This window comes from Gymnoscopelus microlampas, assembly GCF_963454915.1.
Source record: "Gymnoscopelus microlampas genome assembly, chromosome: 4".
NCBI lineage: Eukaryota > Metazoa > Chordata > Actinopteri > Myctophiformes > Myctophidae > Gymnoscopelus > Gymnoscopelus microlampas.
Window position 1 is genome coordinate 41,749,479 of NC_139941.1, and position 27,512 is coordinate 41,776,990.

Below are 27,512 nucleotides of genomic sequence, written 5' to 3' on the forward strand. Positions count from 1 at the left end.
AGTACATTACAGGACATACATCACAGAAGCAGACAGAAACAAGCAATGTTTTATTTAGGTTCTGAAACGAAAATCAGTAAGATAGACTTGAGAAGTGAATTCGAATTGAATCTCAGAATATACTAAGATGGCCCGGGGGGGATCTTAGTATAATCTGAGCTTCAAATTGGAAGTGAATATTTGAAAAATTGAGCAATATATAATTTGGGGTCTGAAAGGAAAATCAGTAAAATAATTGTTTAAAAAGTGAATTGGAATAGAATGTGAGATTATTCTAAGATCCCCTGACCCATGTCCACAGTAAGGTGGAATTTTTGAACTGTAAATGGAGTTTCTAGGTGAAAGTGTTTTTTTGATGTCCCAAATCCTTCCATCGACCTCCATTATAAATCTCTGAACTTTTAAAGGAGTACAATTCTAAAACTATTAAACATTTCAAAGATTCCTTTTCAGGCAAACATGTCCACAGTAAGATGAACATTTTAAAGTATGAATGGGGTTACTAGCAGTAAGTATGTAGGATTAGTAGCCTGTACTCGTTTCCCTTTGCCGCATCCACAATGCATGGAGCGCTTAAAGTTTAATATCTCCCAAACTACAAATGATTTCAAAGAAAAAATCTCAAGCATGCATGTCCACAGTAAGGTGGAATTTTTGAACTGTGAATGGAGTTTCTAGGTGAAAGTGTTTTTTTGATGTCCCAAATCCTTCCATCGACCTCCATTATAAATCTCTGAACTTTTAAATGAGTACAATTCTAAAACTATGCAACATTTCAAAGATTCCTTTTCAGGCAAACATGTCCAGAGTAAGACGAACATTTTAAAGTATGAATGAGGTTACTAGGCGTAAGTATGTAGTTGTAAGCCTGCCTTTAAATGTCCATTGCCGCATCGACAATGAATGGGGCGCTTAATGTTAAATATATCCAAAACTACAAATGATTTCAAAAGAAAAAATCTCAAGCATGCATGTCCACAGTAAGGTGGAATTTTTGAACTGTGAATGGAGTTTCTAGGTGAACGTGTTTTTTTGAGGTCCCTATACCCTAACCCTAACCTTCCATCCGCCTCCATTCTAAATCTCTGAACTTTTAAATGAGTACAATTCTAAAACTATGCAACATTTCAAAGATTCCTTTTCAGGCAAACATGTCCAGAGTAAGACGAACATTTTAAAGTATGAATGAGGTTACTAGGCGTAAGTATGTAGTTGTAAGCCTGCCTTTAAATGTCCATTGCCGCATCGACAATGAATGGGGCGCTTAAAGTTAAATATCTCCAAAACTACAAATGATTTCAAAAGAAAAAATCTCAAGCATGCATGTCCACAGTAAGGTGGAATTTTTGAACTGTGAATGGAGTTTCTAGGTGAACGTGTTTTTTTGAGGTCCCTATACCCTAACCCTAACCTTCCATCCGCCTCCATTCTAAATCTCTGAACTTTTAAATGAGTACAATTCTAAAACTATGCAACATTTCAAAGATTCCTTTTCAGGCAAACATGTCCAGAGTAAGACGAACATTTTAAAGTATGAATGAGGTTACTAGGCGTAAGTATGTAGTTGTAAGCCTGCCTTTAAATGTCCATTGCCGCATCGACAATGAATGGGGCGCTTAAAGTTAAATATCTCCAAAACTACAAATGATTTCAAAAGAAAAAATCTCAAGCATGCATGTCCACAGTAAGGTGGAATTTTTGAACTGTGAATGGAGTTTCTAGGTGAACGTGTTTTTTTGAGGTCCCTATACCCTAACCCTAACCTTCCATCCGCCTCCATTCTAAATCTCTGAACTTTTAAATGAGTACAATTCTAAAACTATGCAACATTTCAAAGATTCCTTTTCAGGCAAACATGTCCAGAATAAGACGAACATTTTAAAGTATGAATGAGGTTACTAGGCGTAAGTATGTAGTTGTAAGCCTGCCTTTAAATGTCCATTGCCGCATCGACAATGAATGGGGCGCTTAAAGTTAAATATCTCCAAAACTACAAATGATTTCAAAAGAAAAAATCTCAAGCATGCATGTCCACAGTAAGGTGGAATTTTTGAACTGTGAATGGAGTTTCTAGGTGAACGTGTTTTTTTGAGGTCCCTATACCCTAACCCTAACCTTCCATCCGCCTCCATTCTAAATCTCTGAACTTTTAAATGAGTACAATTCTAAAACTATGCAACATTTCAAAGATTCCTTTTCAGGCAAACATGTCCAGAATAAGACGAACATTTTAAAGTATGAATGAGGTTACTAGGCGTAAGTATGTAGTTGTAAGCCTGCCTTTAAATGTCCATTGCCGCATCGACAATGAATGGGGCGCTTAAAGTTAAATATCTCCAAAACTACAAATGATTTCAAAAGAAAAAATCTCAAGCATGCATGTCCACAGTAAGGTGGAATTTTTGAACTGTGAATGGAGTTTCTAGGTGAACGTGTTTTTTTGAGGTCCCTATACCCTAACCCTAACCTTCCATCCGCCTCCATTCTAAATCTCTGAACTTTTAAATGAGTACAATTCTAAAACTATGCAACATTTCAAAGATTCCTTTTCAGGCAAACATGTCCAGAGTAAGACGAACATTTTAAAGTATGAATGAGGTTACTAGGCGTAAGTATGTAGTTGTAAGCCTGCCTTTAAATGTCCATTGCCGCATCGACAATGAATGGGGCGCTTAAAGTTAAATATCTCCAAAACTACAAATGATTTCAAAAGAAAAAATCTCAAGCATGCATGTCCACAGTAAGGTGGAATTTTTGAACTGTGAATGGAGTTTCTAGGTGAATGTGTTTTTTTGAGGTCCCTATACCCTAACCCTAACCTTCCATCCGCCTCCATTCTAAATCTCTGAACTTTTAAATGAGTACAATTCTAAAACTATGCAACATTTCAAAGATTCCTTTTCAGGCAAACATGTCCATAGTAAGACGAACATTTTAAAGTATGAATGAGGTTACTAGGCGTAAGTATGTAGTTGTAAGCCTGCCTTTAAATGTCCATTGCCGCATCGACAATGAATGGGGCGCTTAAAGTTAAATATCTCCAAAACTACAAATGATTTCAAAAGAAAAAATCTCAAGCATGCATGTCCACAGTAAGGTGGAATTTTTGAACTGTGAATGGAGTTTCTAGGTGAACGTGTTTTTTTGAGGTCCCTATACCCTAACCCTAACCTTCCATCCGCCTCCATTCTAAATCTCTGAACTTTTAAATGAGTACAATTCTAAAACTATGCAACATTTCAAAGATTCCTTTTCAGGCAAACATGTCCAGAGTAAGACGAACATTTTAAAGTATGAATGAGGTTACTAGGCGTAAGTATGTAGTTGTAAGCCTGCCTTTAAATGTCCATTGCCGCATCGACAATGAATGGGGCGCTTAAAGTTAAATATCTCCAAAACTACAAATGATTTCAAAAGAAAAAATCTCAAGCATGCATGTCCACAGTAAGGTGGAATTTTTGAACTGTGAATGGAGTTTCTAGGTGAACGTGTTTTTTTGAGGTCCCTATACCCTAACCCTAACCTTCCATCCGCCTCCATTCTAAATCTCTGAACTTTTAAATGAGTACAATTCTAAAACTATGCAACATTTCAAAGATTCCTTTTCAGGCAAACATGTCCAGAGTAAGACGAACATTTTAAAGTATGAATGAGGTTACTAGGCGTAAGTATGTAGTTGTAAGCCTGCCTTTAAATGTCCATTGCCGCATCGACAATGAATGGGGCGCTTAAAGTTAAATATCTCCAAAACTACAAATGATTTCAAAAGAAAAAATCTCAAGCATGCATGTCCACAGTAAGGTGGAATTTTTGAACTGTGAATGGAGTTTCTAGGTGAACATGTTTTTTTGAGGTCCCTATACCCTAACCCTAACCTTCCATCCACCTCCATTCTAAATCTCTGAACTTTTAAATGAGTACAATTCTAAAACTATGCAACATTTCAAAGATTCCTTTTCAGGCAAACATGTCCAGAGTAAGATGAACATTTTAAAGTATGAATGAGGTTACTAGGCGTAAGTATGTAGTTGTAAGCCTGCCTTTAAATGTCCATTGCCGCATCGACAATGAATGGGGCGCTTAAAGTTAAATATCTCCAAAACTACAAATGATTTCAAAAGAAAAAATCTCAAGCATGCATGTCCACAGTAAGGTGGAATTTTTGAACTGTGAATGGAGTTTCTAGGTGAAAGTGTTTTTTTGAGGTCCCAAATTTGTCCATCGACCTCCATTATACATCTCTGAACTTTTAAAGGAGTACAATTCTAAAACTATTAAACATTTCAAAGATTCCCTTTCAGGAAAACATGTCCACAGTAAGATGAACATTTTAAAGTTCGAATGGGGTTTCTATTCTATATATGACATTTTGAATCATTACAGTCAGTTCACCTTCTTTTGGGTCTTGAGTCGAACCGATTACTCCCGCGGAGACATCAAATTTCTCTGTTGGGCCTTGAGTCCCAAGACTCAAGGCCCAACAGAGAAATTTGATGTCTCCGCGGGAGTAATTGGTTCGACTCAAGACTCTTTTGGGTCTTGAGTCTTGGGAAAGAAAAAAAAAGTGTGCTAGTTGGATTTGAACCGGGAATCTTCTGGTTGCAAGTCCTGTATCTAAACCACTACACCACAGAGGTCCTTACATGTTCTGTTGACTTGCGTGGAATTTTCTGAAAGATTATATAAAGGTAAAAGCCCCAGGTAAAAGTTAGAAAGATGACCTTGTGAGATTTGAACTCAGGACCTTCAGTGTGTAAGGCCTGAATCTTAACCACTGCTCCACCATGGTACATACTTTCTATGGTCTCTTACACGCTGTTCAGTGAAAGATCAGATAAAGGTGCAAGAGTCAGGCATTTGTTGGAAACCTGTCCTGGTTGGATTTGAACCAGTAACCTTCTGGTTGCAGGTCCTATATCTAAACCACTGCACCACAGAGGTTCTGACTTGTTCTGTTAACTTAGCCTGGCAAAGTTTGTACCCTTTTCCCTTTAAATATCCATTGCCATTGACAATGCATTAGGCGCTTAAAGTTAAATATTTCAAAAACTACAAATCATTTCAAAGTAAAACATCTCAAGGATGCATGTCCACAGCAAGGGGGAATTTTGAACTGTGAATGGAGTTTCTAGGTGAAAGTGTTTTTTTTTAGGTCCCAAAACCTTCCATCCGCCTCCATTCTAAATCTCTGAACTTTTAAAGGAGTACAATTCTAAAACTATGCAACATTTCAAAGATTCCTTTTCAGGCAAACATGTCCAGAGTAAGATGAACATTTTAAAGTATGAATGAGGTTACTAGGCGTAAGTATGTAGTTGTAAGCCTGCCTTTAAATGTCCATTGCCGCATCGACAATGAATGGGGCGCTTAAAGTTAAATATCTCCAAAACTACAAATGATTTCAAAAGAAAAAATCTCAAGCATGCATGTCCACAGTAAGGTGGAATTTTTGAACTGTGAATGGAGTTTCTAGGTGAAAGTGTTTTTTTGATGTCCCAAATTCTTCCATCGACCTCCATTATAAATATCTGAACTTTTAAAGGAGTACAATTCTAAAACTATTAAACATTTCAAAGATTCCTTTTCAGGCAAACATGTCCACAGTAAGATGAACATTTTAAAGTATGAATGGGGTTACTAGCAGTAAGTATGTAGAATTAGTAGCCTGTACTCGTTTCCCTTTGCCGCATCCACAATGCATGGGGCGCTTAAAGTTAAATATCTCCCAAACTACAAATGATTTCAAAGAAAAAATCTCAAGCATGCATGTCCACAGTAAGGTGGATTTTTTGAACTGTGAATGGAGTTTCTAGGTGAAAGTGTTTTTTTGAGGTCCCAAATTCTTCCATCGACCTCCATTATAAATCTCTGAACTTTTAAAGGAGTACAATTCTAAAACTATTAAACATTTCAAAGATTCCTTTTCAGGCAAACATGTCCACAGTAAGATGAACATTTTAAAGTATGAATGGGGTTACTAGCAGTAAGTATGTAGGATTAGTAGCCTGTACTCGTTTCCCTTTGCCGCATCCACAATGCATGGGGCGCTTAAAGTTAAATATCTCCCAAACTACAAATGATTTCAAAGAAAAAATCTCAAGCATGCATGTCCACAGTAAGGTGGAATTTTTTAACTGTGAATGGAGTTTCTGGGTGAAAGTGTTTTTTTGATGTCCCAAATTCTTCCATCGACCTCCATTATAAATCTCTGAACTTTTAAAGGAGTACAATTCTAAAACTATTAAACATTTCAAAGATTCCTTTTCAGGCAATTTAAAGTTGATTGGTAGTACTTTGTAGTGACTTTTTTTTTGGTCCCTAACATTCATCGAGCTCTGGACTTAGTAATTTTTTTTTCGTTTCGGTAGTGACACCATTGTGTCACTACCCAAACGAAGTTAAATCCGAAGAAATCACTAAGTGTGGAGGCCAAAATTGTTCCCCCAAAAACCTGTTAGGAGTCTGTTTCAGGCAATTTAAAGTTGATTGGTAGTACTTTGTAGTGACTTGTTTTTTGGTCCCTAACATTCATCGAGCTCTGGATTTAGTAATTTTTTTTTCGTTTCGGTAGTGACACCATTGTGTCACTACCGAAACGAAGTTAAATCCGAAAAAATCACTAAGTGTGGAGGCCAAAATTGTTCCCCCAAAAACCTGTTAGGAGTACGTTTCAGGCAATTTAAAGTTGATTGGGAGTACTTTGTAGTGACTTTTTTTTTGGTCCCTAACATTCATCGAGCTCTGGACTTAGTAAAAAACAATTCGTTTCGGTAGTGTCACCATTGTGTCACTACCAAAACAAAGTTAAATCAGAAAAAATCACTAAGTGTGGAGGCCAAAATTGTTTCCCCAAAAACCTGTTAGGAGTATGTTTCAGGCAATTTAAAGTTGATTGGTAGTACTTTGTAGTGACTTTTTTTTTTGGTCCCTAACATTCATCGAGCTCTGGACTTAGTCATTTTTTTTTCGTTTCGGTAGTGACACCCTTGTGTCACTACCGAAACGAAGTTAAATTCGAAAAAATCACGAAGTGTGGAGGACAAAATTGTTCCCCCAAAATTTGGATTTTTTGAACTGTGAATGGAGTTTCTAGGTGAAAGTGTTTTTTTGAGGTCCCAAATTCTTCCATCGACCTCCATTATAAATCTCTGAACTTTTAAAGGAGTACAATTCTAAAACTATTAAACATTTCAAAGATTCCTTTTCAGGCAAACATGTCCACAGTAAGATGAACATTTTAAAGTATGAATGGGGTTACTAGCAGTAAGTATGTAGGATTAGTAGCCTGTACTCGTTTCCCTTTGCCGCATCCACAATGCATGGGGCGCTTAAAGTTAAATATCTCCCAAACTACAAATGATTTCAAAGAAAAAATCTCAAGCATGCATGTCCACAGTAAGGTGGAATTTTTTAACTGTGAATGGAGTTTCTGGGTGAAAGTGTTTTTTTGATGTCCCAAATTCTTCCATCGACCTCCATTATAAATCTCTGAACTTTTAAAGGAGTACAATTCTAAAACTATTAAACATTTCAAAGATTCCTTTTCAGGCAAACATGTCCACAGTAAGATGAACATTTTAAAGTATGAATGGGGTTACTAGCAGTAAGTATGTAGGATTAGTAGCCTGTACTCGTTTCCCTTTGCCGCATCCACAATGCATGGGGCGCTTAAAGTTAAATATCTCCCAAACTACAAATGATTTCAAAGAAAAAGTCTCAAGCATGCATGTCCACAGTAAGGTGGAATTTTTGAACTGTGAATGGAGTTTCTAGGTGAAAGTGTTTTTTTGAGGTCCCAAATTCTTCCATCGACCTCCATTATAAATCTCTGAACTTTTAAAGGAGTACAATTCTAAAACTATTAAACATTTCAAAGATTCCTTTTCAGGCAAACATGTCCACAGTAAGATGAACATTTTAAAGTATGAATGGGGTTACTAGCAGTAAGTATGTAGGATTAGTAGCCTGTACTCGTTTCCCTTTGCCGCATCCACAATGCATGGGGCGCTTAAAGTTAAATATCTCCCAAACTACAAATGATTTCAAAGAAAAAATGTCAAGCATGCAAGTCCACAGTAAGGTGGAATTTTTTAACTGTGAATGGAGTTTCTGGGTGAAAGTGTTTTTTTGATGTCCCAAATTCTTCCATCGACCTCCATTATAAATCTCTGAACTTTTAAAGGAGTACAATTCTAAAACTATTAAACATTTCAAAGATTCCTTTTCAGGCAAACATGTCCACAGTAAGATGAACATTTTAAAGTATGAATGGGGTTACTAGCAGTAAGTATGTAGGATTAGTAGCCTGTACTCGTTTCCCTTTGCCGCATCCACAATGCATGGGGCGCTTAAAGTTAAATATCTCCCAAACTACAAATGATTTCAAAGAAAAAGTCTCAAGCATGCATGTCCACAGTAAGGTGGAATTTTTGAACTGTGAATGGAGTTTCTAGGTGAAAGTGTTTTTTTGAGGTCCCAAATTCTTCCATCGACCTCCATTATAAATCTCTGAACTTTTAAAGGAGTACAATTCTAAAACTATTAAACATTTCAAAGATTCCTTTTCAGGCAAACATGTCCACAGTAAGATGAACATTTTAAAGTATGAATGGGGTTACTAGCAGTAAGTATGTAGGATTAGTAGCCTGTACTCGTTTCCCTTTGCCGCATCCACAATGCATGGGGCGCTTAAAGTTAAATATCTCCCAAACTACAAATGATTTCAAAGAAAAAATCTCAAGCATGCATTTCCACAGTAAGGTGGAATTTTAAAATTGTGAATAGAGTTTCTAGGTGAACGTTTTTTTTAGTTTATTTTTTAGGTGCCAAAATCCTCCATCGACCTCCATTATAAATCTCTGAACTTTTAAAGGAGTACAATTCTAAAACTATTAAACATTTCAAAGATTCCTTTTCAGGCAAACATGTCCACAGTAAGATGAACATTTAAAAGTATGAATGGGGTTACTAGCAGTAAGTATGTAGGATTAGTAGCCTGTACTCGTTTCCCTTTGCCTCATCCACAATGCATGGGGCGCTTAAAGTTAAACATCTCCCAAGATACAAATGATTTCAAAGAAGAAATCTCAAGCATGCATGTCCACAGTAAGGTGGAATTTTTGAACTGTGAATGGAGATTCTAGGTGAAAGTGTTTTTTTTAGTTTTTTTGATGTCCCAAATTCTTCCATCGACCTCCATTATAAATCTCTGAACTTTTAAACTCCCAAACTTTTACTTTGGGAGATATTTAACTTTAAGCGCCCAAATCATTGTCAATGCGGCAATGGATATTTAAAGGGAAACAAGTACAAACTTTGAGAGGCCATGCAAGTGAACAGAATAAGTAAGATTCACTGTGGGGCAGTGGTTTAGATACAGGGCTTATAACCAGGAGTTTCCCCGTTCAAATCCAACTTGGACAAATTTCCAACTTTTACCTGACTCTTGCACCTTTATCTAATCTTTTAGTGAATCGCGTGCAAGAGACCAGTGAAAGTATGAATCATGATGGAGCAGTGGTTAAGATACAGGCCTTGCACACTGATGGTACTGTGTCAAAACCAGCAAGTACATCTTTCCAACTTTTACCTGGGGCTTTTACCTTTATCTGATATTTTAGTAAAAACCACGCAAGTGAACAGAATAATTATGAACCACTGTGGTGCAGCGGTAAAGGTACAGGGCTTGTAACTAGAAGGTTCCCGGATCAACTCCAGCAAGGACATTTTTCCAACTTTTACCTGCCTCTTGCACCTTTATCTAATCTTTCACTGAATAACGTGCAAGAGACCAGAGAAAGCATGAATCTTGGTGGAGTAGTGGTTAAAATACAGACCTTATGTGGCGAGGTCCAAAAATGGTGGGACCTTCTGAGCTTAACCGACTACGCCACCTAGGTTTGAACTAGGAGCCTAGGAACTCCTTCAACAGTATTTGAAGAGAAACTACAGCTAATGGACTGAACACTACTAGGCTAAAGAACTACAATGCACATTAACCAGATACAAAAGGCTAGGTTCTTTTACCAGATGGAGAGCAGCTTAGTGGTGTACAAAAAGTGAACAAAAACAGATGTGCCAAAAGATGACTTTTATTCACTAAAGCTAACAATGATTACCATACAAAAGGACAGTGGGTTAAAATGCAGGTTATCATAGATCAGAGTCAAATACCAAAGGCAAAGCCTTTGAAGTGCGAATGCTGAGTCTTAAAGGGCTGTTGCATCCACATTGGCCTTTGGTAGCCTACTCCAGAAGCACTCCTCTTCTCCGGCGACGCCTATGGATGAAGGAGACTCAAGGCCAGTTATACGTCCTTTTATAATACATCATTTAGAACGAACAGAGTTCTCTGCCACTTAAACACCGGGAGGCATGCGTTTACCTTAGCGCTAGGTATACTCTTGGTTGCTTGTTTTAGCAGGAAATGTTCTTAAAACTTCTGGTAATTAGTAGTTTTCGTTCCCTACCTATGTTGAATACACTTATTGTAAGTCGCTTTGGATAAAAGCGTCTGCTAAATGACTGTAATGTAATGTAATGTAATGTTAATCCGACAGACCTTTTCTCCGACTATGTGGCATCCGCGTGCGGTTAGGGTTAGGGTGCGGGTTTGGTTCGGGTTTACTGTTTAATGTCGGAGCACTGCGCTGTCGGAGGAATGCGCTGTCGGACTAACGTACTGCACCCTTAAACACCGGTATGTGAAGAGACTTACGCGGGAGGGAGAGATTTGACTCTCTCCCATTGCGGGCCGCTAGCATGCGGTGTTTAGGGCCCGGTCTCGAACCTCAGCTCCCCACGTCTCCGTCCCATCCTCTCGTTCCGTGCTGCCGTCCACACCTGCAACCGGGCTGACTAGGCTGCCTCCCACGGACAGGATCCACAACAGGTGGACAGGCACCCACCGCATGTTACATGTAACAACAGTCTCTGGCCAGACGGATAGAACAGCTATCTCACAGCCTGGCCCTTCACCGGCGGTGGCGTCCCTATCCCCGTCCACCCATACTTCCGCCCGTGGGAGCCACCCTCCTGCCTGCACCAGGTCACAGTGCTTCTGTTGGCTTCCTCTCTCTCTTTCACACACCTTGAATACTTTTATCCAGCCTCTGATGTCAGCTGATTGGTCTGTCCAGTACCATTTCCTGTTCTATAGGCCAACCAAACTGTCAGTCCATCCTACCCATTAGTCACAGGTTAATTTCATTACCACTGATTGCAATGTCAAATAGGGAGAAGTCAGTTACAACAGTAGACTACAAGAATAAAAGCATGCACCACCACACAAGAAATATAAATATATATAAAGCACTACAAAACCACACAAGTCAAAATAAATAAATGTTGTAGCTTAGCACTGCAAACAGGTTGTAGATCGGCACTGCAACAATATTGTAGATCGGCACTGCAAACAACATGGAAACAGTTAGTCTCACTTTGTGACTGCTTACACTTACACACAGAAAGTCCTGAGTTCAAAACCAGCTAGGACATCTTTCCAACTTTTACCTTTATCTAATCTTTCAGTGAAGACCACGGATGTGAACAGGATAAGTATGAACCACTGTGGTGCAGCGGTTTAGATACAGGACTAGTAACCAGAAGGTTCCTGGATTGAATCCAGCAAGGACTTTTTTCCAACTTTTACCTGCCTCTTGATCAAAATACATACTTACACCTAGTAACCGCATTCATACTTTAAAATGTTCATCTTACTGTGGACATGTTTGCCTTAAAAGGAATCTTTGAAATGTTTAATAGTTTTAGAAATATTCTCCTTCAAAAGTTCAGAGATTTATAATGGAGGTCCATGGAGGATTTTGGGGTTACATGGCGGCTTTCCGACATGTCGCCTTTCCGACGTTAACGAACCCTATACCTAACCCTCACCCTAACCCTAACCGCACACGGAAGCCACTAGTCGGAGTGGCGAGATGTCGGCATGGAAGACGGTTACCGATTTTGGCACCTAAAAAATAAACAAAAAAAAACTTTCACTTAGAAACTCCATTCACAATTTTAAAATTCCACCTTACTGTGGACATGCATGCTTGAGATTTTTTCCTTGAAATCATTTGTAGTTTTGGAGATATTTAACTTTAAGCGCCCAATCCATGTCAATGCGGAAACTGACATTTAAAGGGAAACGAGTACAGGCTACTAATCCTACATACTTACTGCTAGTAACCCCATTCATACTTTAAAGTGTTCATCTTACTGTGGACATGTTTGCCTTAAAAGGAATCTTTGAAATGTTTAATAGTTTTAGAATTGTACTCCTTTAAAAGTTCAGAGATTTATAATGGAGGTCGATGGAGGATTTTGGCACCTAAAAAATAAACAAAACAAAACTTTCACCTAGAAACTCCATTCACAATTTTTAAATTCCACCTTACTGTGGACATGCATGCTTGAGATTTTTTCTTTGAAATCATATGTAGTTTTGGAGATATTTAACTTTAAGCGCCCAATGCATTGTCAATGCGGAAACTGACATTTAAAGGGAAACGAGTACAGGCTACTAATCCTACATACTTACTGCTATTAACCCCATTCATACTTTAAAATGTTCATCTTACTGTGGACATGTTTGCCTTAAAATTAATCTTTGAAATGTTTAATAGTTTTAGAATTGTACTCCTTTAAAAGTTCAGAGATTTATAATGGAGGTCGATGGAGGATTTTGGCACTTAAAAAATAAACAAAAAAAAACTTTCACCTAGAAACTCCATTCACAATTTTAAGATTCCACCTTACTGTGGACATGCATGCTTGAGATTTTTTCTTTGAAATCATTTGTAGTTTTGGAGGTATTTATCTTTAAGCGCCCAATGCATTAACATTTTAAAGTTTGAATGGGGGTTCTAGGTGTAAGTATGTAGGACTGGTAGCCTGCCAAAGTTTGTGCCTTTTTCCCTTTAAATGCCATTACCATTGGCAAAAATGTCTTTCTGTAAAACTTCAGCTGGGAAGAGCTCTTTCAGACATAACCCCCCACCTTTAACTATCAGGAAACAGGGGAGGGACGCAGTTCCCCAGATGGTCCTCCGTGACGTGTACGTTGATGGCATGGGACTTGAACCTGCAAACTGTCTGTAGCAGAGGCAACTCTGCTACAGACAGTTTGCTGTCTGTAGCACACTGATCAAGCACACCACACCACTGCGCCAACACACCTTTGGGCCCTCAGCAGGTGTCTTCTAGTGCTTTTAACTTGCTTTTTTTGTATTTTTGACTTGAAAATTTCAAAGTACTACAACATTGAAAGATGAGACGACTGGGATTTGAACATGGAACCTCTGTGCTGAGAGTCTGATCACTATCCCATTACAGCATCTCTCACAGGCTCTTAGTTCTCTTAGGTTATCTTAGTTCTCTTGAAGGGTTCTTTTATATGTCAGCCTTCAGTCAGTTAGTAAAGGTGTAAAGCAATGAACCATAATAGAAATACTGGGATTTGAACATGGCATCTCCATGCTGTGAGTGTGATCTTTAGACCACTACACCATCTCTCAGCCACTCAAAATGTAAGTCTTGTTGTACTCTTGAAGTGTTCTTTTGTGTTAGCCTTCAGTTAGTAAAGTTGAAAAGTAATGAACAATAGAAAGACTGTGATTCGAACATGGAACCTCTGTACTGGGAGTTGGATCACTAGCTCACTAGGGCATCTCTCACTGATTCATAGCATATGTCTCTTAGTACTGTTGGAGCGCTCTTTTGTATATTAGCCTTCAGTTACGAAAAGTTGAAAAGCAATGTACTATATAAGAGGACTGGGATTTGAACATGGAATATCTGTGCTGAGAGAAAAATCTCCTGTTATCGGACGGTCTGAGGTTGGCAGGTATGGTCCTGATGCTCAACAGACCAGCATTAGACCCTCCTCCTAACACTACTAATAATCAGGACATTGGCATAATTTCTTGACAAATCCAACCCAACCAAATGATCAATCAACAAAAACAAAATATTAAACTGAGAAAAGAAATAGCAACATCGTACAGACAAAGTGCACAGCCTGGGTATCGAGAAAGAACGGCCAACCTGGATGTCCAGGGGGGACGGGATGTGCTCTCACTGCAGTCAAGAAATGGTGGAGACATTGAATATTGATCAAATTCTTTATTAGCAGTTTGCAACAAAAAAAAGCACAGGAAAGTACAGTTCAATACAAGGTTTGCTAAGAGGATTTTAAACCCAAAAAAGTCTATGGCTTGTTTCCATTGGGAAACTAATCATAAAGGTCTTATGCAGAATAAATTGAGTTTTACATTGTACTACATACATATTTTTTATTATAACTGAATTGTTTTAAGGCTTTTAAAACTGCTGTTCATGCACAACAGGCTGATTATTATTATCTTTAATTATCATCTATCTATCAACTATCATTATATTATCTATTATCTTTAAATCAGCATCATAATGTTTAATATTACATTTGAAAAATAATGGAAACCTATGCAAGGACACATCCTTGATGAGGCTATCATACTTGAGTAAATATTATTTTTTCTACTTGATGAGTTAAGTTTTCCTGAGGTCATACCATTTGACAGTGATGGAAGAAGTACTCACATGTTTTACTTAAGTAAAAGTATCAACACTGCAATGTAGATACTAGGCTACTCTGTTACAAGTAGAAGTCCCATATTAAAAATGTACTTCAGTAAAAGTACAAAGTATCGGCATCAAAATGTACATAAAGTACCAAAAGTAAAAGTACTCATTGTGCAGAACATCCCATTTCACAATTTCAAAATGTTTAAAACATCTTTTGAAAATAACCGATCTACAAGCTCATAATGCGTCGCATTGTAGATCTGCTATTTTCAAATTGCCAAAATATATATAGAGCTGAAGTGGTTAGTAGGCTAAGTTTTGTAAATACTCCAGTCAAGTAAAAAATACCTCAAAATTAAGTACAGTACTTGTGTTAAATGTACTACTTAGTTACTCTACATCAGGATGTTGTTCAATCAAATGTTCCCCTGCTATTAGCAGGCTGCTAACCTTCAAAAGCAACATGGTGAGAATCTGTAAGATTTATGTCCTACCCGGGATTCTAACCCAGTTAACATGTTTACAACTTGAAAGTATAGAATTTACCACCTATATGTAACTGGCCTGGAGATATGGGCTTTTGTCTAGTAGGCTAGATATGAGGATCTACTTTTATTTTACAAAATAATATGACCTTTTTTTATGACATAGTATAACAGGACATTTTCTTGACAATCCTTATATCACTGTGTGTGTCCAGGTGTTGTTTGTTCCAACTGTGAAAACTTCTAAAAACAGAACTGTCTAAAATTGTTAGTTGGGACCACAATGTCTAGAAGAGGTTGCCACACTGGCTATAAAGACAGTCTCATACCACAGTTCAGTCTTTTTAATAAAAGATTCCTGAATAACTCTTCACAACATTTCACATACAAATCATAAGAAGGACTTTTGGCTGCCAAACAATTAATCAATAAACATATGTAATATACACTATTTACAAAACAAAATATATCTTACAAAACAAATCATAAATTAATATATTTGACATTGATGAAGTGCATTATTTTCCCCACATGTGATGTGTGTAATATATCCATGTCTTTTGGTTTGCAAATAATTAGAGAACAGTAGTTCAACAGTTGACATATCTCCTTCAATTCCCAGCAGGGACATACTGTAACTGTGTACATACTCTATATTCAAGTTTTAATCAGGGACGGAGGTACATTTGATTGTATCTGTGTGTACAAGTTTACACACAAAGGGCAGAGTACATGGTTGTACCCACATAGTGTCACTTTATCTATGATAAGACAGGGAGATGAAAGGTGCATGTGAAAGGTGGACACCATTGTGTTCACAGGACACTCCTAGTCCTGCCTTATTGCAATTCAGCGCCAGGCCCAACTCCAGAGCAGAGAACAAGTGGCCGAACCCATCCCCCCACAGATCACCATGCGTGTCCTGAGTCTGTGGCGCTTGCCTTTCTCGTAGACCCCCCCTGGGAAGAACCTCCAACCTCCGCATGTTCACCAGGGTCAGCCCCCCTCCAACACCACCTGCCACCTCCTGCAGGCCCTGGAAAAGGAACAGCAGATCTACTCTCAGCTCCGCCGTGTCACCTCGGGACCACACACTGTACCTAAAGGCAGGAGAAACATGACACAATTATTTATTAGGCCTGCATTCTTCCAAAGGCAAGAATGCCTTTCTTATTGGACCACTGGTTACTAGTGCATGGGTGGAGTGTGTGTGTGTGTGTGTGTGTGTGTGTGTGTGTGTGTGTGTGTGTGTGTGTGTGTGTGTGTGTGTGAGATAGAGAGAGAAAGAAAGAGAGATGGGGTTGGCTGTGTCTGGGGTCAAATTGTATCAATGGCTACAGGTTGGCTATCAATGGGAACAGTTGATGCTTTGTTTTGCAAAGTAATGACTTACTATGTTGATGAATTGAATACATAGGACCACAATGGAAACTAGTCCTCAGGACATTTTTGTGTCATCCTTTTAGCCCAAATGTATTTTTGTTTTGCATTTCTGTCTAATAAAGTATTCAATCAATCAATGAACAGAAAACCTTTGTAGGAATAGTAAAAAATAAATTCATACCTTGTAGGAAGTTTGCGCTTTGCCATGTAGGGTAGCACAGGCTGAATGTCTAGATGTTGAGGGTTGAGAAACTGAAGATGGATTTCAGCTTTCATCACAGCCATTGAGAAAACATCTTGACTCAGTAGAAAGTCCACAGCTGTATCTAGGGAGAACATGCAGGCTAAATTAAATATAACACAATTTGTGCAGAACATTCTTGTTTAAAGTGCAATACAAGACAATTGCGTTTCTTTTCTTAGACTCCGTTGTACGAATAAATCTAGCTCTGGTCCATAGCGGTAGAAGGACCTGGCCTTAAATGCCAGACCGCACCAATGCAAACTCCTTGCAACTGCCATTGGGGATAATGGTTGCAAGGAGTTGCTTTGGTGCGGTCTGGCCTTAACGCTTAAAGCTGGACCAGAGCTAGAATAAATATAGATCCGATATAATAAAACGTTACAAGGTATTCCTGATCATAATAATTGCTCTTGGAAATGGTTTGCCTTCTTACCTCCACTCAATCGGCCTTGGATTCCTTTCACGCCTCTGCAGAGGAATCCTAATTGACAGCAACGATAAACCCGCCGAACGAAACTGAACAGTGATTTCCCCGGGAATATGGTGCCGTGGTGTGACCTGCCTGGGGTGAACGGACGAACACGGAGCCGAAGCAGGTCGTCATTATCCTGGGGAGGAGGTTCGGTGCTCTCCATCCACGGCGCGGCTAGCTCCGCGCAACGGTCCCGGTGATTCTCCATGATCTGTCGCTTCCATCGTTTCAACACATGTGAGCGTAAAACGGGCTTGGAGACTCCATCCCCAACGGGCTTGGAGACTCCAACTCCATCCCCAACGGTCGCTGATTGCGACAGAAATTCCTGCTTGCCAACAGCGCGACCAAAGACTCCCTTGACATTTGTTGCCACCGTTATAAAAAGTATTGCCGTCCACAAGCACAGTGAAGAAGCCATGGTGCTGGTGATGGGTCCGCGTCTGAACTCTGAAGGGCTTCAGTGCAGAAAGGCAACCTTTATGATGGTCAGCTCTGCGTCCAGCGATAGGGGGGTTCAGTTTACCCCCGCGGCTGCCCTATATACCTATACTGACACAATGGGGACATTTTACTACTTAGAATTTGAATTGTAACCCAACTGACTGTCCCTCCCATCTTTTTGTCCGTGCGTCTCATTTGCACCCCACTGTTTTTTTCTTATAATGCACTTGCATAATGAGGCGCCCTAAGACCACCAACCACATCCATTCAAATTCAGCTATAGATAATGACTCCAATTACACTATATTTGGATCATCAAGAACAATGTTCTTTACAAAATATTTGTCACAGAAATGTTGGACTAGGTTAATAACCTTATTAAGACAATCGGTAACTTTCATGTAAGGGCATGGCCCCTGTAGTTTAAAACAATCATTTCCGGAAGTAGCTCAAGACAACATGGTTATTTATTCATTTAAACGTTTCAGTATTGCTGCCAAATATAACATTACATCATATCTATAGTCTATTTAAGAACATAAGTGTTATTACAGGATAAATAATATACTGTAGTAAATATTTAACCAAAATGAATTTTACTTGGAAAATATTACATTTACAGCCACAGCAAAAGCATTGCCATGCTTTTGTATACTATGATTCATACAAAGATACATTTTATAATCTTTGCCTTTAAAAAAAAAACACCAACACACAGAAATAGAATAACAATAGTGGGAATAGACAACACAACAATGATCTTTCAGTGCATTTAGACCAAAGTGGCCACATTGCAAAATTGTCACAGCTCAAATTAACAGTATGATTAATGATATGAACAGTTTACGTTGCCATTAACTGTGTACATTTCACAAGTGAGTGTGCTGGGAATAAAATAAAATAAAAAATACTCAATGTTGAGAACACAGCATACACAATAAAAAATACTTTAACTCCTGTGTAGGTGCTGCTAGCTTGGTCTCAGAACAGGTTGACCCCATGTTTCATTAGTCGGTGCCGGGCCTTGCTGGGCAGGGAGAAAGCACTGTCCTGATGGTTCGGGATGCCAGAGTTTCGCACCGGCACTCCTTGCTGCAAGAAGTATGTCTCCTGGGCCACAGTGTGAGTTCCATACACAGCCACACCTGCATTCCTGTGATTAAATACTACATATATTATTTAGAATCACATTTGAGGTAGTTCAAGTAATCTTTTCTAGAGCAATAATAAAGTTCCCAGATCAACAGGTAAAAGACACAAGGATTACAGTTACAGCCCCCACACTACAGATGTGTCATTAGCACAAGTAGAAGAGGACAATACAGGAGAGGGACGGCCTGTTGCCAATGCATAAGTTATGTGGTTTAATGACCCATTAAGCATACATGCAAGAAAAGGTGACAAGTACTGAAATGTAATCATGTAAGCACACGTCCATCTTATTCTGTGTAGTATCTTGTGAACATGTATAGTGAAATAATTATGTATTAGTTCTAAAATGGACCTTGCTACAGACACTACTTAAGGCAAAAGGTACTATGGAGAACCATTGGCATTTTATTTAACACACCAAATTGACAAATAAAGCAGAGTATTGTACTGCTTTGGAGTGAGATGAAGTGAAGCTTCTCAGTTCCCTCTATAAGTGTGTTTTTGTTTTGTTTTACCATTGTGCAAATTAAGTAAACACACTAAATGGATGGCACTACAGGCCCTACCCCCCAATATTTAATTGCCGACCTATGAAAGGCAGGACCCCCCACAAACCACCCCATCACTGTTATACAGACCTGATAATAGCCTCCTGCAGAGTTTCAGTGTTACAGAAATGTGAGTGTAGCAGCGATGTGGCCCTCACAAAGGATCGCTCCTGGGCTCCCCCCGGTCCACCAGACAAGTTGGCTGCAGAGACACAAAAAAAACACCAGCGGCTCACTACAAAATACCACACTAACCTGGACAAGCATGCTTTGCACAACAACCAAAGAATGGAGATCAGAGCCTGACTAATTACCTACAAGCTCAGGCAAAGCAAGAAATAAGCCATCAAACGCTTAGTGAAACTTCTAAATCTTCAGCAGCAAGTGATTAAAAGAGCTTATTAACACTCTAGCAGAAAAGTAAACGCTGGAAAACTTAAAATGTATAGGGTTCCAGAAATATTGGATATAAACAGAAAGGGTTCCAGAAATATTGGATATAAACAGAATGTAGAGAGATTGTCATCGACAGATACAGAGGGGACATCAAAGGAGTGAATGAAGAGGTTCTGACAGTATTATTGAGTCATACTTGTCAGTGTGTTTTGAATACAGTCAAAATGGGCAAAGATGTAGTTTCCTTGAGGGCCTGCAGCCCCTGGAGTGCTGGTCCTCAGATGGGCCTCCAGTCCATTCAACGATGCCAGGCTGCTGTGGTACTGGAAACAAACCACAAGGGAAAGCTCATTCAGCTTACCAACAGTCAAAATATTAATATTATAAACACCCAAATACTGGACTCATATACTTTTAAACGTCCATATGTACTTTATTAAAGACTTATTTTTCAAATTCACAACGTATGAGATTGCCTGCAGTAGATTTGTAACTTTTATTACTGGATGCAAACTAATTTGGTGTCCAGTGACGTTACTGTACCAAGGTAGACCTCAATACCAAATCCACGCATAAATCAACATATGTAGATTTGAATGTCATGTGCCTACCACTCAGCAGACAGAAAATACTCTGGAATAAATAGTAAGCCAGGTTGCTCTGGTGTGTCCACAAAGACAGTCATGTCCAAATCTGTCTCATGGTTTGCATCACATGCCAACCCCTATCTATTGCCTCTCTTTCCTAACTCTCTCCACTGTGTTGTCTAACATATGGCATGTTAAGCACAAGAATTTGCCCTTAAAAAAGAAAACTTTAAATAAAAAATGTCCTTCGAAAATAGCAGATCTACAACCTCACAATGTGTTGCACCACTATCTGCTATTCTTGCAATAATTTAGTCATTTTTTAGAAGCACAAATATCTTTAAATTAAAGTAATCTTGCAATAATGGCATGCTATCTATCTCACCACTTCCTCCATGGCGGCAGTGTTGTTTTGGAAGTGAGACTCCACCAGCAAGGCCAGCACCAGTCCTCTCACCCTGTGCTGGTACAGAGTCATGGGGACCAGGGGACTCTCTGCTATGTCATCACCCAGAGAGGAGCAGTCATTCTGATCTCCCATACTACCTCGCCGGGCACTTGTGTTCCCAGCGCTACCCCAGGTTCCTCCCAACGACATCCCATCCTTGTGTGAATCATCAACCCCTGCTTTCTGGCCAGCAGGTTCAGACATTTTGCCGTCCAGAAGCATTGGCCCACAGACTCCCGGCCTCCCTTTGCTTGCTGGAGTGCTGCCCCCACTGCGTCCATTAAAATAAGGCGTGTCCTCCTCATGCACAGAGCCGTCATCTTCGGTATTTAACTGACTGCTCTCATCTCCATTGCTGTTAAAAGTGTAATAATACGACTCGTCCAGTGGCTCCTCCTCTTGAGAGGTGTTCCCATTAGGAAAGGCAGGCCCTGGCGACTGTAGTGGAGTTTGCAGTGGTGGGGGGCTGCGAGGGCTGGTGGTACAATCTGAGGGACCTGGGCTAACCAGCAAGCTGTCCGACACTGGTGAGCGAGCGTCAGATGGTGTTGCAGCCATGGCGGGAGAGTGGGACGGATCAGTCTCAGCTGGGTCGGACTCAGTGGAGGGTGTGTCAGACAGCGTTCTCGACAGGCGGCCCTTCCTTGTACGAGTGGCTCTGTTTGGGGTAGAAGTAGACCTAGAGTACAAAGAGTACAATAAGTATAAGAGACATCAAGCTGCTTTCAATATTGGCATATACGATTATGGATGAGAACAAAATGCTCATAATACAAATGATGTAGTTAACATGTACCTGGATTCTTTGTCAACGGGAGCAGATCGCAGGCACTGAAGTTCAGCTGCTGTCAGGAACACAGTAGAGGAGGTCACAGCACTGGAAGCAGAAGAACTGCCTGAGGACTTAGAGGAGCTCAAACCATTGGTTCTCTGGTCCTGAAATCATTATTTAAATCAATGAGTTATCATTTAGCACTCAAATACTGGACTATCATTTCACAATTAAGAACAGACTGTACATTCATTGACTTTAGGATTCATCATGAAATTTGAAATTCTGTCAACACGTAACCGCCTCATGTCACACCTTATTGTACGTTTCACTCTCATGAACCATGACCTTCACTGTGAGATCTGGGGGCATCTGTGTGCTAACAATTCTGTGTAGAAGACAGAAAGGCATGACAAAAGCAGTTAATAGTTGTAATAACCTTGCAAGGGTGTATTAAGCCAAAATGCCAGCTTACCTTCCACGGAAGAGAATACAGCCAGCCAACACTAGAGGGCAGCGTTGACATGCCTGAAGGATGAGTGCAGCTTTCAATAGCAGAAGAGGGTCAATCTGAGGACAAGGATCAAAGGTTAGCAGCTGCTAAGAAGATGAACTGATGAAAAAACATGGAAATAGATTGGAATTAATGTAGTTGGCTTTTGCTTGTACAAACTGAATCAGAATCACTTTATTCTCCAAGGAAAATAAAAGTACAGGACATAGGACATTTGTCTTATAGCGTTGGTATAGGAACACATTGAAAGTATATGAAAGTATATACTGCAGGGCTTAAAATCAAGCTTAAAAGAGTGCAGTATACAGTTCTATATCATTGGTTAAAAACATCATATTTAGTACGTACGTGAGTTGAGTCTATGGTTTTCAAGCAGCTAAACATGTGATGAAGCTCAGTGGATGCTGTTTGTAAGTGGGAGAGATAATGGGCCCATCGGACTGCTAATGTTTCCTTATTGTGAATCTAAGTTGGGAGACAAAAAAAATAATTAGTGACACATTATGGTTACACATACAACTTTATTACTTTTACAAATCAACAAATGCATACTGCCAAGTGCCAATATGTGGAAACTAGAGGTTTAGAAAAAATGTTCTTGTTGCTCTTTCTTTCTTTTTCCTTCCAAAGTGCACAGAGAAATTTAAACAGATGTTTTGATTATATGATCCTCATCTACCTATCTATCTTGACAGACAAAGACGCCCTTATTTATAGAGGAGAAATTTGTATATTATCATGTGGTTTATATTCCTTGTAGCGCTATGTTTGATGGTTATCTAATGTGCTTAATGAATGCTTCATGATCACATGATAGTCAGACATGTATAGCATTGTATGTATGTATGCACTTTATGTATGCATGCATATATTATGTATGTACTGTATGACACTGATTTGATCTCTCATTAAGTCCATTCACATCACCTGCCAATGCTCTCCTCTATAAATAGGGGCATGTTGGTGATCTTATAATCAAAACATCTGTTGTATTTTAATCAATTCACTGTGCACAAAATTTTCACTTATTTTAATATGGGTAAAATAAACAATTTGTTTTGTAAACCTCTGGTATGTAGTTTTTCCTGAATATCAGTTATTATTTTGACTTACATACACACCTACCAATAAACGCATTACGAGGACTAAAACTAAATAAGGCCTTGATTTTGTGACTGAAACAAATGTCAGAAATAGTCTACATGTCATTCGGACTCAGGCATTTTGGCTGTGCTATCTTTCATACCCAGCTTAGCTCGACATGCACTGTAATGACTGGTTGATTGTAATGACAATTCATAACTGAATAAGGGATGGACAATTAATTGGTCATCATATCTGTATCGGACGATGTTGGCCTTAAAATGCAATATCGGTATCGAACCGATATCTAAATAATATATTGGTTTTAGCCGATATTTTATTTTATAATAATTATGTTGAATTTTCTTTTTTAAAAGCCTGAAAAAGGCCTGGCCCACTGGCGTAACGGTCCAGGCACCTATGCTCAATGTAGCCTGACAGCGCATCGCGGGTTCGAGTCCCGACCCCGACGGCCTAAAAGGCGTAAAAGAATAAAAATAAAAAATAAAAAGCCTTTTGTGATGATGAAGGCTGCAGATTCTATCAGTGTTTTCTGGGGAAGCTTTCAAAAGGGTCAACAAGTTGGAACATTTTAAAATAAAAACACTACATTCAAGCTGTTTGCTTTGGTATATGGGCCAACATTTCAATAACGGTGCATCTCTAGCTTTGGAATAAAGAGGCATTGCTTTTTCAAACGTTCAGTGTTTATATGCCTTTTTCAGAATGGACAAAATTATTATTTTTTTTAATGCAGAATGAGATCAGTAATTATTCTTGCAATTTTACAAAAATCTTCAATATCGCTGTCATATGTTCATGTCATGCATATATTTACTGTTTATTGTGTTTACAGATCAATTATTATATTGGATATCGATATCGACCATAAATGTCATATCGCCCATCCCTAAACTGAATACTACACCTGATAGCTCTGGCGAATGGAGCCATTGTAGAAACAAAAGAGGTTTATTAGCTGGTCCAATAGGTCACAGACACTGACATTGGGGATATCCACTGGGCAACCCAACGCCTAGGGAAGAAAGAGAGTTCAGTAATAAAGGGCTTCCCAAAATGTTCCATGCCAAGGACCTAATAGCCTCTGGCTAGAGCAACCCCATTGTGAAATAGCTTAAAAAACATAACAAAAACAGGACAATTGTGAAAATAGCTTATCTACAAGATCACAAAGCGTTGCACATTGCGACACATTGTGACACATTGTGACAAATCAGGTTGAAAATGGTTTAACTGGCACAATAATGTTATGAATATATATATATACACACACACACACACACACACACACACACACACACACACACACACACACACACACACACACACACACACACACACACACACACACACACACACACAGTATATATATTTTTTTTATTCTTATTATTATTCCTTCCCCCCCATTTCCCCCCTTTCAAATTGCCCCCTGGTGGCCCCCACTTAGAAAACCTGTGGATTAATGTATTGCCTCACACACATCCCCAAGAGAATATAACCAACCAACTAATGCTCGACTCAAGTCTACTCACTCACCCAAAAGAAGTCATCTTTCATGCAGATGGCAAACTTGCTACGGCGTAGCCTGATCATGCGTACAGGAGAGGACGACAACTCAGAGACACAGCGACCCACACCAGCCAGCTGTCCACACAGCAGTTCCTGTTTATCTATTGGTGTCTGGGGAATTTAATGAAATTGCGAGAACAATTATGTTTAAGGCAGTAAACATAATTGATATGGTAGTCATAATAATCAGTACCGACTCAGACCACAAAATAAACAAATTAGCCTATTTATTAAGACTAGACCATACCCGTAGGGGAATATGAGCACCCAAAGTGTGCAGTTTGGCTTATGCGCTGAGAACAGACAGTATCAGGGATCGAAAGTGAGTTTGTACTGTGTAGTGGAGTGGTTCTCAAACATTTTTATGTCAAGGACCCCCAAATTGACACTTGTTAGCCCGCGGACCCCCATTTGAAAAGATATGCTAGGGACCCCCATAAGAGCGTTTTTTTTTTACGGCTCTAGCAGTGAATCTCAACCATTTTAATTTCAAGGACCCCCAGTTTGACATGCATTAGGGCTATGGACCCCCATTTAATGGCATTTCTATGTCTTGGACCCCAAGTTATATAGTAAAGTCCACGGTACATGCTCCCGTCGCGAACACACACACACACACACACACACACACACACACACCACGGTACATGCTCCCGTCGTCCCGTCGCAAACACACACACACACACACACACACACACACACACACACACACACACACACACACACACACAGAGATCGTACAGCGCGTTTGTTTAGATCCAAGTGATTATCAATGATAGCGGCTACACCAGGCGCGCGGATACGCGAGTCCCCCATACGCAGACTTTTAAAATAGGACTGGATCTAAAAGTGCGTATGTGCATCGTGTGTGCGAGAAAAGTCTGGTGTGTTTCCAGAATGCACTCAGAGAGTGGGCGGGGTCTATGGTGTGGATGGAAGCAGGCTGAGGCTAGTTGCCATGTCCGCCTACTGTAAGCGCTTTAGTGGCAATATTGGTGGTATTGTGTTTTGGCGTTGGTTGTGAAAGTGCAGGTGGGTGTGGGGACGCGTTGTGAGCTTGTAGATCGGCTGTTTTCCAATAGGCAAGGTATATGCGTGAAGGCGCTTCGTTTGGCCTTCTTTTCATAGACCTCGTTGCTTGTAGGGTTCGTTTCGTTTGGCCTTGTTTTCATAGACCTTGCTGCTTGTTTCGCTCGTGCAGTTTGATCAAGAGTCCACCCAAGACAGAAGACAGCTACCTACCACCGTCCGTGAGGTTACTAGAATTATAGTAGGATATGGGTTACAGGAGACAATTTCCCCCAAAAATGGCAGTTTAAAACGTATGCACACACATATGGGTTTATTATTAATATGCATCTTAAACTTAAGACACACGCAAAGCTTACTCAATGTCAGGGCAACTTTCACTGCAAAACTAACCTCTTCAGGATAGAAGTAGCAGATTCCCTCCCTTGTTTGGTCACCCTCTCCTTTGACCTTCGATCCATCATAGAGGAAGAAGAAATTACACCTAAAAAATATTCAAACACATCTGAGTGACTGGCTTACTACAAAAGTCAAAAGCCCTTCTTTTCTTTTGGTCATTTGTGATACTATTCCATCAGCAACAACTATGGATGAAATCTGGAATGGATCTTGGAGACTTACTTATGAACTTACATGAAATCATTTGTTTACCTTGTTTAATTTGTTGAAATGTATTTGTTTATTGTTGTTTAGATCATAGAAAAGTTACCAAAATGAGGGATTTTAGAGTATCTTAACAGAAACAGACAAATGTCCAAAAAAAGAGAACTACATTACGAATATGGGTATTGGGCAACATGAAGCAGTTAACCATTGTGTAAAGTAACTAAGTACATTTACTCAATTACTGCACTTTAGTTCAATTTTGAGGGATTTTTTACTTTACTGGAGTATTTCCAATTATCAGTGCTTTTACTTCTACTCCACTACACCTCAGAGGCAAATATTGTACTTTTACTCCACAACAATTATTTGTCAACTTGTCTTTAGTTGTAGATTTGTATTAATATTACGAAACATACATTAACCACTTCAGCCCTATATACATTTCGGGCATTTGAAAATAGTCGATCAGACCACAAGCTCGTAGCTCCACCTCCAGCTTGTAGATCGCCTATTTTCAAAATATATTTTATACATTTTGAAGTTCGAAATTGTGTGAGTACTTTTACTTTTGGTACTATAAGTATATTTTGATGCCGATGCTTTTGTACTTTTACTCAAATACACTTTGAAAACACTGTAGTATTGATACTTTTACTTAAGTAAAAAAAATGAGTACTTTCTTCTTCCACCTCTGGAAGCAGTAACAGCTGGTCTCACCTTCTTGACTCTGGCATCATGATGTCAGCCATCCCCTGATCCCCAACAAGGACCAGAGCAAAGGCAGAAGTAACGTTGTCCTCTTGGAGTAACGTGTCCCACACTCACTATCTCACAGCCGCATGTTCCATAACTATCTGAATTAAGACTGGAACGTATTTAGTCCCGCCGGGGTTACGTTGCAATACTCAGTGAGCTTTTGCAGATATTCCATAAACCAGTAACGTTCAACTTGAAGGGGTTTCAACAACAGAGCTACGTTCTCTAATATAATATTAGCAGGAGTAGGTATATTTACAATCGGGTGTTTAGATGCCTTCTTCTGGACGTATTCGATGGATTAAAAGGCGTTCGAGAGGCCATGCAAAAGGAAACGGAATCAAACTTTAGTGAACGAGACGATTGCTTGAGGAATGCAGGTCACAAGTAGTGGGAGTCATGTGAAAGTATGGCAAGCATCTTAGGTCAAAAATGTAA

At 39.3% G+C, this 27,512-nt stretch overlaps 2 protein-coding genes across 2 annotated transcripts; both read right to left on the reverse strand.

Moving 5' to 3' along the window:
- Window positions 1-15,385: 15,385 nt before the first annotated feature.
- LOC311044079 (uncharacterized protein) lies at window positions 15,386-17,731 on the reverse strand. Its single transcript, XM_084055500.1, has 4 exons — window positions 17,103-17,731; window positions 16,859-16,910; window positions 16,615-16,759; window positions 15,386-16,150 (listed from the first exon to the last, which is right to left on the reverse strand). Exons 1-4 carry the CDS (start codon window positions 17,568-17,570, stop codon window positions 15,808-15,810), a joined length of 1,008 nt encoding a protein of 335 aa, XP_083911626.1. The 5' UTR covers window positions 17,571-17,731; the 3' UTR covers window positions 15,386-15,807.
- A 326-nt stretch (window positions 17,732-18,057) lies between these two features.
- On the reverse strand, window positions 18,058-27,441 carry hps4 (HPS4 biogenesis of lysosomal organelles complex 3 subunit 2). Its single transcript, XM_084055168.1, has 12 exons — window positions 27,036-27,441; window positions 26,106-26,196; window positions 24,651-24,794; window positions 24,022-24,129; window positions 22,359-22,475; window positions 21,972-22,066; window positions 21,812-21,884; window positions 21,521-21,660; window positions 20,662-21,403; window positions 19,886-20,012; window positions 19,384-19,495; window positions 18,058-18,746 (listed from the first exon to the last, which is right to left on the reverse strand). The coding sequence occupies exons 1-12, from the start codon at window positions 27,065-27,067 to the stop codon at window positions 18,575-18,577; spliced, it is 1,953 nt and encodes a 650-aa protein (XP_083911294.1). The 5' UTR covers window positions 27,068-27,441; the 3' UTR covers window positions 18,058-18,574.
- Window positions 27,442-27,512: the final 71 nt, after the last annotated feature.